At 40.7% G+C, this 13,015-nt stretch overlaps 1 protein-coding gene across 1 annotated transcript; it reads left to right on the top strand.

Moving 5' to 3' along the window:
• The first annotated feature begins 8,408 nt into the window (after positions 1-8,408).
• Positions 8,409-10,458, top strand: LOC123483015. Its single transcript, XM_045212336.1, has 4 exons — positions 8,409-8,439; positions 9,121-9,225; positions 9,721-10,014; positions 10,133-10,458. The coding sequence occupies exons 1-4, from the start codon at positions 8,409-8,411 to the stop codon at positions 10,456-10,458; spliced, it is 756 nt and encodes a 251-aa protein (XP_045068271.1).
• The last annotated feature ends 2,557 nt before the right edge of the window (positions 10,459-13,015 follow it).

The following is a 13,015-nucleotide window of genomic DNA, read 5'->3' as shown; positions in this document are numbered from 1 at the left end:
CTGGTTGAAAATAAGTCTCTCATTTGATGAAATACTACACATCCTGTGTCCTCAGATCAATGCAGATGAAGGAAATTAGATATTGAGATAAACCGGTTTTAGAGTATTTACATGATGCATAAGAAGTGTAGTGTACTGTTTTTCTAAATTCTGTTTCTGTATATATGAATTACAAATCAGCCTTTTAAACTAGTTAAATCATGTTTCTAGTCTATTGCATAATTGCACCATCGAGAGCATCCTGACTGGTTGCATCACCGCCTGGTATGGCAACTGCTTGGCCTCCGACCGCAAGGCACTACAGAGGGTAGTGCGTACGGTCCAGTACATCACTGGGGCCAAGCTTCCTGCCATCCAGGACCTCTATACCAGGCGGTGTCAGAGGAAGGCCCTCAAAATTGTCAAAGACTCCAGCCACCCTAGTCATAGACTGTTCTCTCTGCTACCGCACGGCAAGCGGTCCCGGAGTGCCAAGTCTAGGTCCAAAATACTTCTCAACAGCTTCTACCCCCAAGCCATAAGACTCCTGAACAGCTAATCATGGCTACCTGGACTATTTGCACTGCCCCCCACCCCATATTTTTACGCTGCTGCTACTCTGTTAATTATTATTTATGCAGTCACTTTAACTCTACCTACATGTACATATTACTTCAACTACCTCCACTAGCCGGTGCCCCCGCACATTGACTCTGCACCGGTACCCCCCTGTGTATATATAGCCTCCCTACTGTTATTTTATTGTACTTCTGCTCTTTTTTTCTCAACACTTTTTTGTTTTACTTTTTTATAAAAAATAAATGCACTGTTGGTTAAGGGCTCAAAGTAAGCATTTCACTGTAATGTCTGCACCTGTTGTATTTGGCGCATGTGGCCAATAACATCTGATTTAACCATTGATGTCCCAGGACCAGGATTGGTAAACATTTTACATTTTAGTCATTTAGCAGACACTCTTATCCAGAGCGACTTACAGTTAGTGAGTGCATACTTTTTCATACTGGCCCCCCGTGGGAAACGAACCCACAACTCTGGCGTTGCAAGCGTCATGCTCTACCAACTGAGCTACACGGGGCCCACAGTAAACACTGTTGAAGTGTATAATTGTAACACATACATGCAGACACAGCATCATTCAAAGACTGGAGTTTGATACTCCTGGTATTGGATATGACTAAATGTCTCACAGACATTAATACCTGAACTGCACCTTTATTTGCCAAGGTAGAGTACATGACTAGTGGTTGAAGTCACATTATGGCACTTTTCAAAGACCATGCATAATGAATGTTATTGCAAGATTATTATAGTAGGGTACATTGATTTAAGTGCATTGCAAATTCGTGATTTTGTTTTTAATGATCAGGGAATCAGGGATGGATATGTCTTCCTTTGTCTAGCAGGGACCACCCTATGGTTAGTGCATGGGTCTCAAACTAAATTCCTGGAGGGCAGTATGTCTGCGGATCTCGCTCCTCCCTTGTACTTGATTGATCACTTAAGGGTCATTGATTAGTTAGGAGCTCCCCTCACCTGGTTGTCTAGGTCTTTATTGATTAGTTAGGAGCCCCCCTCACCTGGTTGTCTAGGTCTTTATTCATTAGTTAGGAGCTCCCCTCACCTGGTTGTCTAGGTCTTTATTGATTAGTTAGGAGCCCCTCTCACCTGGTTGTCTAGGTATTTATTGATTAGTTAGGAGCTCCCCTCACCTGGTTGTCTTTATTGATTAGTTAGGAGCTCCCCTCACCTGGTTGTCTTTATTGATTAGTTAGGAGCTCCCCTCACCTGGTTGTCTTTATTGATTAGTTACGGGCTCCTCTCACCTGGTTGTCTAGGTCTTTATTGATTAGTTAGGAGCCTCCCTCACCTGGTTGTCTTTATTGATTAGTTAGGAGCTTCCCTCACCTGGTTGTCTAGGTCTTTATTGATTAGTTAGGAGCTCCCCTCATCTGGTTGTCTTTATTGATTAGTTAGGAGCTCCCCTCACCTAGTTGTCTAGGTCTTTATTGGACACCAATCGAAAGGAAATAACAAAAACCAGCAGACACAGCCCTCCAGGAATGGAATTTGTCACCGCTGCGTTAGTGGTTACAGTAGTATCCACTGGGTTAGCGGTAACAGTAGCATCAGAGAGAACCATTTTTCGGTGAACTTGTTCGGTGCATCAGAGTGCATGGTGTCTGGACTGATATACCAGACCTCCAACTCCGAATAGAGTCCATACGATGTTGAGGTGTACTGGCCACGATTCCAGCTGCCTCAGGTATCTAACTTGCCTAAAAAGAATGATCTCCTGTTATCTCTGCAGGCCAGAGAGAGGTACATTATGCAGCATGAGGCCAGGTACCTTCTTCAGCAGGAGGACAGGTACCTTCTTCAGCAGGAGGCCAGGTACCTTCTTCAGCAGGAGGACAGGTACATTCTGCAGCATGAGGCCAGGTACCTTCTTCAGCAGGAGGACAGGTACATTCTGCAGCATGAGGCCAGGTACCTTCTTCAGCAGGAGGACAGGTACATTCTGCAGCATGAGGCCAGGTACCTTCTTCAGCAGGAGGCCAGGTACCTTCTTCAGCAGGAGGACAGGTACATTCTGCAGCATGAGGACAGGTACATTCTGCAGTAGGAGGCCAGGTTAAAAAAGATGGCCTTGAAAGATAGGATGCACTGGATGGTCTCTTCCCTCAGTTTATCACCAATGATGTGTTTTCACACCTGTTCCAGGATAGTTGGTAATTTGCCTTGATGGAAAACATCCTGACAAGGTAATGGTCAAGCATGTTGGTGTGTTAGTCTGTGAAGAGGCAAAGGACTATATGCTATCTAGAATGTTTTATTGTCGCTTGAGGAGACTAGACGACCAGGAGAGGCGCCACAAGTTTGTCTGGGAGGTGGGTCAGGCTGATTAGAGAGTGGAGACAGGCCTTACTCAGTCCTGGCCTGTGGAATAGACAGGCAGGTAACCAGTACCTGAAGGGGGACTTAAACAGGGAGACTGCAACGTCAAGGCCCAAAGTCCAGTCTATTTTAATAAAGTAAGTTGTTCCTTTTTTTTTCAGGATAGTGTTGAACCAAAGGTGAAGTCTGGGATTAGGGGATTTTTTAAACCTCTTCGTTCTTCGTTCTTCTTCTTCGTTCTTCTTCTTCCTCTTCTTCGTTCTTCTTCTTTGTTCTTCTTTGTTCTTCTTCGTCTTCTTCTTCTTTTTGTTATGTCACTGGAAATATTTTGTCCTCAAGACAGACCTGGTAATTAGAAATGATAGCTGATAATGTCATTTACCTAGCCATGACCCACTCTCCTAGGGTGTCTCAGGGGAATTTGGGATATGCAAAAAATACACATTAGGACAAATATAGGTATCCACCAAATTATTATGTGGTCCTCTGTAGCTCAATTGGTAGAGCATGGCGCTTGTAACGCCAGGGTAGTGGGTTCGATCCCCGGGACCACCCATACGAAAAAATGTATGCACACATGACTCTAAGTCGCTTTGGATAAAAGCGTCTGCTAAATGGCATATTATTATTATTATGATTAACATTAGGACAAATATAAGCATCCACCAAATTATTATTATGAATTGTATTATTATTATACTAGCATGAAGATGTAGTTCTGAGGACAGGGAGCGCCACAGTACATGCAGTACAGGTTAACTAGATTCGGGTAACAAAGTCACCCATCCTCTATATTTATGAAAGCGGCACTAATAGCCACATTCAATATTTTTCCTGAATTGAGTGTAAAACAAATTGCTTCTAAAGTTTTACCCCACAAATGGAGAAGTCACAGCTACCATATGAATAATAAATAAATGCGTAAAATAAATGAAAATAAATAGACAGTATATTAATTTGAACTACTTTAATAGTAAGTTACAGTGGGGAAAAAATCATGTCAAATCTAGATATGTATTAGGGTAAAAGTTCAGATACTGAACCAAAAACTCAACACTAGACCAAACATTAACTCTCCCCAGCTATCACACTGACTCTGATGCAAAACGTTCTCTTCCAATGAGTATCCCTCAGTAAAAATAGATCATTACAGTGGGGAAAAAAAGTATTTAGTCAGCCACCAATTGTGCAAGTTCTCCCACTTAAAAAGATGAGAGAGGCCTGTAATTTTCATCATAGGTACACGTCCACTATGACATACAAAATGAGATTTTTTTTCTCCAGAAAATCACATTGTAGGATTTTTAATGAATTTATTTGCAAATTATGGTGGAAAATAAGTATTTGGTCAATAACAAAAGTTTCTCAATACTTTGTTATACACCCTTTGTTGGCAATGACACAGAGTCTAGTCTTCACAAGGTTTTCACACACTGTTGCTGGTATTTTGGCCCATTCCTCCATGCAGATCTTCTCTAGAGCAGTGATGTTTTGGTGCTGTCGCTGGGCAACACGGACTTTCAACTCCCTCCAAAGATTTTCTATGGGGTTGAGATCTGGAGACTGGCTAGGCCACTCCAGGACCTTGAAATGCTTCTTACGAAGCCACTCCTTCGTTGCCCGGGCGGTGTGTTTGGGATCATTGTCATGCTGAAAGACCCAGCCACGTTTCATCTTCAATGCCCTTGCTGATGGAAGGAGGTTTTCACTCAAAATCTCACGATAAATGGCCCCATTAATTCTTTCCTTTACACGGATCAGTCGTCCTGGTCCCTTTGCAGAAAAACAGCCCCAAAGCATGATGTTTCCACCTCCATGCTTCACAGTAGGTATGGTGTTCTTTGGATGCAACTCAGCATTCTTTGTCCTCCACACGAGTTGAGTTTTTACCAAAAAGCTCAGGTTTCATCTGACCATATGACATTCTCCCAATCCTCTTCTGGATCATCCAAATGCACTCTAGCAAACTTCAGACGGGCCTGGACATGTACTGGCTTAAGCAGGGGGACACGTCTGGCACTGCAGGATTTGAGTCCTTGGCGGCGTAGTGTGTTACTGATGGTAGGCTTTGTTACTTTGGTCCCAGCTCTCTGCAGGTCATTCACTAGGTCCCCCCGTGTGGTTCTGGGATTTTTGCTCACCGTTCTTGTGATCATTTTGACCCCACGGGGTGAGATCTTGCGTGGAGCCCCAGATCGAGGGAGATTTTCTGTGGTCTTGTATGTCTTCCATTTCCTAATAATTGCTCCCACAGTTGATTTCGTCAAACCAAGCTGCTTACCTATTGCAGATTCAGTCTTCCCAGCCTGGTGCAGGTCTACAATTTTGTTTCTGGTGTCCTTTGACAGCTCTTTGGTCTTGGCCATAGTGGAGTTTGGAGTGTGACTGTTTGAGGTTGTGGACAGGTGTCTTTTATACTGATAACAAGTTCAAACAGGTGCCATTAATACAGGTAACGAGTAGAGGACAGAGGAGCCTCTTAAAGAAGAAGTTACAGGTCTGTGAGAGCCAGAAATCTTGCTTGTTTGTAGGTGACCAAATACTTATTTTCCACCATAATTTGCAAATAAATTCATAAAAAATCCTACAATGTGATTTTCTGGATTTTTCTTTCTCAATTTGTCTGTCATAGTTGACGTGTACCAATGATGAAAATTACAGGCCTCTCTTATCTTTTTAAGTGGGAGAATTTGCACAAGAACGTATTGCATCAGAGTCAGTGTGATAGCTGGGGAGAGTTAATGTTTGGTCTAGTGTTGAGTTTTTGGTTCAGTATCTGAACTTTTACCCTAATACATATCTAGATTTGACATGATCTCATGGAATCCTGGGTGTGTTCTCCTCAAAACTGCACAGCTGATGTTTTGAACTAATGAAAGGGATTTATGTTATGGTAATTCAACTGCTATTTCTTTCAAGTGTATCAATTAAGCCTTATAACAAACTGCAACATTGCAGCACAGGCCTACTTGACGTGATTAGAGAGTATTTATTATTTATTTATCCTTGTGACTCCCATTGAGATAGGACTCTCTTTTTCAAGGGAGCCCTGGCCAAGAGGAAACAGCAGTCGATCATACAGAGTAAAATACAATACAACAACAACACAATCAAAAACATTTTTAAAAATATTTTCGAGCAACTATATTTCAGTTTTATAAAGCCAGGTTTCAGTTTAAATATATATATATATAATGGTTACTTTTGTCTGGTTTACACAGGTATAAACATGACAGAAGCAAATATTTGTACATTTCAGTTTTCAGGTTTGCAACATGACAGTGATGGGCTAGGGATTTTGCAGTAGTTGTAAGACGTAAACACACTGTTCAACAGTGTCTGTGGCCTGTCATGGTAGTAAACGAGACCAATATGTAAGCTACAGAACATCTCCATTCCTCTTCCATTTACAATGGAATTCTTACATTTTGTGGGATGCCCAATCCCAAATCATCTCCATGCCCCAACCCCCTTGTGTAGTATTGAATATGGTGGGAATTCCATCTAGCAAGCTGATACCGTCCCACTGGGCACAGACGGCAGTTCAACATCTTGTTTTGATTTACATTTGGTTGAGTTGTCAACTAATCATGAATTCAACGTGAAATCAACAAAACATTTCACCAAGTCATTGGATTTAGGTTAAACGTTGGGTGAAAAAAAGATCAAATTCGATTACTTTTTGCAAATCCAATCTGTTGATTGAAATGATGTGGAAAAACATTGATTCACCAGTTTTTGCCCAGTGGGATATTGCTAATACCTGTCCAATTCAGATCCATGTAGTTCATAGGCCATAGTGAAATGTCCCACAGTTTCTGTGAAATGTCTAGAACAGATGTAACCCAGTTGTCACGATCGTTGACACATGATGAAGCGGACCAAGGCGCAGCGTTGAAGGTGAACATATTATTTATTTAGAATGATCACACGATCAAAACAACAACGTGACGTCTACGGTATAACACAAACCAAATCAGAACAAGAAACCACAAAACAAAGTGAAAGAAAGACAGTTAAATATGGCTCCCAATCAGAGACAACCAGCTGACACTCGTTGCCTCTGATTGGGAGTCACTCAGGCCAACATAGAAATACAAACATAGAATTACACACCCTGGCTCAACATAACAGTGTCCCCAGAGCCAGGGCGTGACACCAATGTATGATGTTACCTCAGAGGAAGTCCTATTCTGCGGTCCTTAGACCTGGTGATGCGCTTCCTGTGTCAACTGAGTTATGTTGGTTTCTTCTCAGTGACTAAGACAGGAAGTGTCTCAGGAGGACGCTATGGTTCTGGAGTTGTAAGCACTTGGACAATGACCTGCTTAAAGATAAAACATTAAATATTACAATAACATTTGTATTCCTCTTTTTTTTGTGTAGTTATAATGTATTTATAAATGAATGAAAGAGAAAGTACCTTTTCTAGTGAATGTTCTTTAGGAGTCGCCATCGTTCTGGCATGTTTGATGTATCTAACCCATAACACAGCTATCACAGCTAACACATCAACTAAGATGAATCCACCAATAACAGCATCCACAATGGCGCCTGGTATTGCTGAAGCTTTTCCATCCTTCTCACCACTACCTGAGGTCACACACAGAGAACAGACAGTGTAATCCTTATAGAATTACTTAAATAACAATAGATTCGGTCAAATAATCATCATAGACCAATAGTTTGACATAGACAGAATTATTAAGATGTTTTCGCTGGAGAGGATTTATAACTGCATTTATATAAAAACTGTTTATATTTATTATTCATACCAATGAATGTAACTTTTATTCATATTATATTATTAGTAGGTTATTAAACAGTGATAGAGGTATGCAGTGAAGGTGGAGGCTAAATGGTACTTACAGTCCTCCATGGGTTGAGAGATGGTCTGTGTGCTGACGTGGTTGCTGGTGGTGCATTGGATAGTCCCGTTGCCATTGGAGATGATGATGTTGACCCCAGACAGAGACAGTAACTGTTGTGACCGTGTACACTGACCCCCGCCACAGACAGACAACATCCAGCCATCTTTAACTGAACAGTTCACTGTGACATCACAGAGTCCCACACTCTTGTTATTAAAGTAGAGGGGTGTGACATCCATGACTGGTTTGGTAACATGATCTATAAGAGAACCAAAAGAAGACTTGAGAAATATTAGGCCTACATGCATTACTGATCTGGAGATTTTTAAGGTGTCCACTATATTGCATTCACCCATAATGCAACTCTAGAACCTGATGCAACTTCAAAATCAGTGTAAATGAAGGAGAGGAGAAAAGGAAAGGTCACTGACTATTGAGATGGACCCAATGTCAAATGTATCAATCAACATACATGTTTGATGGCTGAAGCTTCAATGCTACGTTGAATCTTCTAGAATACAGCAAATTACCAGAACTGAAACCTTAGAAAACTCACCCTGCACTAATAGTCTATATGTAGTAGTTGATTCTTTCCAACTTTTCCGGTAGTTTACCAAATCAATTCTACTGTCTGTGTTCATTATGTATGAAGGGAAGAGCGTGGGAGAGGGAGGTAACCAGCACCGTACACATCTGAAATGAATGGTGAAACACAGTCTCTATGGGGACATGGGCATAGTGCTTTCCCAGGCTGCCACACATGGCATTCATACAAACATTCACGGATTATTTATTAATAATATTTATTTATTATTATTATTATTATTATTATTATTATTTAAATAGCTCATAAAGAGATGAACAGTTTGACATGTGTTGTTGTATTGTATGTGTAATGGAATTCCCTTTTTAGAGTGACTGCGTCGAATCTGTCTGTTGACCTGGCCGCTTATCAGATGGGAAAAATCCTGTCTTGTCCTCAAACTGAAATGTAAGAATTTGATAATTAGATTACAGAATGTGTGTGTGATGTTCCGGCAGAGACGCATAGGTTCTATTGCATTTAGTCACATGATAATGGAGTCAGATTGATAAATACATGTAATTATTAAACATAATTCTAAATAACTACAGTATTTCAGATGTTAACATATTGAACAATGCTCAGTACAGTGTATCTACCGATACCACATCTCTATGGACTTCCTTCCATCAAACCTCCACAGCAGAAACCACATTGTTTTTCTGAAATATAGAAAATGCTTTGAGGGGGAAGGGGAGTTTACTAAGCCACGGTCTACATCCTACTTTGACTAAGCGAGCACCTAGTTACATCCTGAACTTACCACCACAGGGTCTCAACATTTCGACATAGACAGGAAGTCAAACTTAATCTATCAATATTTGGAAACGAAATCTCTGTTTCTGCTACACATCTGTTGGCTGGAAATCATCGCAGGTATCTAAACTCTTCATACCTTTTACATGTAATGAATTCTAGAGTTAAAGGAGGTATACCCTCTGGGACTTGGAGGTAGCTATTGGGTATCCTGCTGTACGCCTAATTATTCATCCTTTTGGAACACATGCCATAGATTGGTATAGATGAGATACTTTGAACATGAGTGATCCGAACACATGCCATAGATTGGTATAGATGAGATACTTTGAACATGAGTGATCCGAACACATGCCATAGATTGGTATAGATGAGATACTTTGAACCATGAGTGATCTGAACACATGCCATAGATTGGTATAGATGAGATACTTTGAACATGAGTGATCTGAACACATGCCATAGATTGGTATATATGAGATACTTTGAACATGAGTGATCTGAACACATGCCATAGATTGGTATAGATTAGATACTTTAAAACATATTTGAGTAATCCCAGCAGCCCAGCTAACAATGGTTGGTTTAAATGTGACCCCGTTCCTCTGTCATTAGGAATCAGGGTGGAACCTTCAGTGGACCAGTATGGGTTGAAGGGGGGTTCAATATGTCTGGCTGTTCCAGAACCTGAGATTCTCAAAGGACTTCAATGGAAGACGGGCAGTGATGTAATAGTTGATGATAAAGAGATTTCTCCTAAATATAAGGAGAAAGTGGATTATAACTCTGTCAACCATTCTCTGTGTATTAAGAATCTGCTGAACACAGACAGTAGAATTTACATGGGAAGTGCAATTAATCAGAGAGACTGGACTGATTCAACTACCACATACAGACTAAAGGTGCTTGGTGAGTTTTGTGAAGTTTTTGTGCTGGTAGTCGTCTTTTTGTTTATTCAATACAATTAAAGTATCTAGACCACTCATAGATGTATGGATCTCTTTCCCAACTCCATTGGTTCTTGTAGATCATGTTCCCAAACCAGTTATGGATGTCACGTCTCTCTTCAACACAAGTGTGGGACTCTGTGACGTCACAGTGAACTGTTCAGTTAAAGATGGCTGGATGTTGTCTGTCTGTGGCGGGGGTCAGTGTACACGGTCTCAACAGTTACTGTCTCTGTCTGGGGTCAACATCATCATCTCCAATGGCAACGGGAGTTTCCAATGCACCAGCAGCAACCACGTCAGCACACAGACCATCTCTCAACCCATGGAGGACATATGTAAGGTCCATTCTAGCATTCATCTACCTGTGAGGTTAGAAGCTGAACCTCATGTTGATATTGTGTAGTCATTCTGTAATATCTCTGTCATTTTTTAATACTAAATGATGCGATATCATACATTGTAAAAAATATATCCACAGGGAAAAGCACACACAGGATATCAAAGTTATATGTTTAGTATTTTTATTTATTTAGAGCCAACACATAAACACCCAAAATTTTGACTAGGTCTTTTTTTTAAATGACTATCTCAATTTGACAAAAGCTCTGACGAAGGCGTTGAGGCCGATATGTAAAACGTATTAAAGAGCAGTGACACAATCAGGAGCAGTGATACTATCAGGAGCAGTGATGCTATCAGGAGCAGGGATACAATCAGGAGCAGTGATACAATCAGGAGCAGTGATACTATCAGGAGCAGTGATGCTATCAGGAGCAGTGATGCTATCAGGAGCAGTGATACAATCAGGAGCAGTGATACAATCAGGAGCAGTGATACTATCAGGAGCAGTGGAACTATCAGGAGCAGTGATACAATCAGGAGCAGTGATACTATCAGGAGCAGTGATACTATCAGGAGCAGTGATACAATCAGGAGCAGTGATACTATCAGGAGCAGTGATACTATCAGGAGCAGTGATACTATCAGGAGCAGTGTGCAGGCTTCTTCTTTTTTCTCCCATTGACCTTTTTTGGAATTAGCACCGCAAACATCTACTTGGAACAGCTGATTTAATCTTGGCTGCAAGGACTTTTGTTTGAACGATATGATACATAAACGGTACCTACCATAAAGTAATGTTGACTGTTGGAAACAATTAACATCACATTAGACCAAACGTGTTAGTGAAATATTGTATTTTTGGCTCTGAGAGGGTAACCCAGATTGTGTGTCCCAGGTATTGGTGAGAAGGACGGCAAAGCTTCAGCATTATCAGTCAGGACCATCGTGGCCAATACTGTTCGATCAGTGTTTGTTTATGTTGGATTGGCAGGCACCATAATGGGCATCATAAAGGTCAAAAGATGGATATCCTCAAAAGAAGTTGACTCAACTCAGGTACTTCCTGTGAAATGCATTTGACCTTTTTATAAATATATTATTTTAATGTAATTTTAAATTGTTTTACTTTGTAAGCTTTGTTGAATGAAGATTTGATGTAATTGTAATGTCTCATCTTTAGGAAGTCATCGTTGACACCTCAGTGAATGATTCAGCAGAGGTGAGGCCAGAACCACTTGGCCCTCCTGAGGTAGAAACACTTTACAGAAATATGCAGAAACCAGGACAGCAACAATAAATGGACTTCACCCAACTGACCAGCATTTTTTATTACAGACTGTAATATCATGGGACAAATATTGAACCCATATTTCATTTAGTATTATCTGCAGTGTTTTGCTTAAAGGGAGAGCCGTGTCGGGTCGACTTCCACAACAACTAAGAGCATTGAAGCATGAGGCTAAACTCTGCATGTTCTGATGTGAAGCACACCCTACACATGAACATATACTCTGTGAGTACAACGTCTTGCTTCTGTGGTTCATTCTGCCGGTCGTCGCAACGTCATATCGCTAAGTCTCAGTTTAATGCAACTTGTGTTTTGGAATGTTGAATATCACACTTTGGTTGTGTTTTTGGTACATTGAATGTCACACTTTGGTTGTGTTTTTGGAATGTTGAATGTCACACTTTTGTTGTTTTTCTGGAATGTTGAATGTCACACTTTTGTTGTTTTTCTGGAATGTTGAATGTCAAACTTTTGTTGTGTTTTTGGAATGTTGAATGTCAAACTTTTGTTGTGTTTTTGGAATGTTGAATGTCCCACTTTTGTTGTGTTTTTGGAATGTTGAATGTCAAACTTTTTATGTTTCTTGTTTTCACACACAAAAAATGAATACATGATTAATTGAATCAATGAATTGAAATAAATGATTAATTGAGCCATCACTGTTCAGCCTCAAGTTTACACAGTCAATACAGTGCGCTGTGGAATTGCTCTACATCCTGTCTAAATAAAAATAGTATCAATGTTTCTGAACTTGGCCTTGTGGTTAAGGCCGCTGCCTTGGCACATGTACATTTTCCCTGCCTGCGTTGGTACGAGTCCTGGCACCTACCAGGCCTCCTCTGTACCTCCTTCTCTCTGTCTCCCCTTCATTTGATATGTACAGTGGGGAAAAAAAGTATTTAGTCAGCCACCAATTGTGCAAGTTCTCCCACTTAAAAATATGAGAGAGGCCTGTAATTTTCATCATAGGTACACGTCAACTTTGACAGACAAAATGAGAAAAAAATTTCCAGAAAATCACATTGTAGGATTTTTTATGAATTTATTGGCATATGATGGTGGAAAATAAGTATTTGGTCAATAACAAAAGTTTCTCAATACTTTGTTATATACCCTTTGTTGGCAATGACACAGGTCAAACGTTTTCTGTAAGTCTTCACAAGGTTTTCACACATTGTTGCTGGTATTTTGGCCCATTCCTCCATGCAGATCTCCTCTAGAGCAGTGATGTTTTGGGGCTGTCGCTGGGCAACACAGACTTTCAACTCCCTCCAAAGATTTTCTATGGGGTTGAGATCTGGAGACTGGCTAGGCCACTCCAGGACCTTTA

Source organism: Coregonus clupeaformis, unplaced genomic scaffold (genome assembly GCF_020615455.1).
Source record: "Coregonus clupeaformis isolate EN_2021a unplaced genomic scaffold, ASM2061545v1 scaf0007, whole genome shotgun sequence".
NCBI lineage: Eukaryota > Metazoa > Chordata > Actinopteri > Salmoniformes > Salmonidae > Coregonus > Coregonus clupeaformis.
This window is presented reverse-complemented; position numbering and strand designations above follow the sequence as displayed.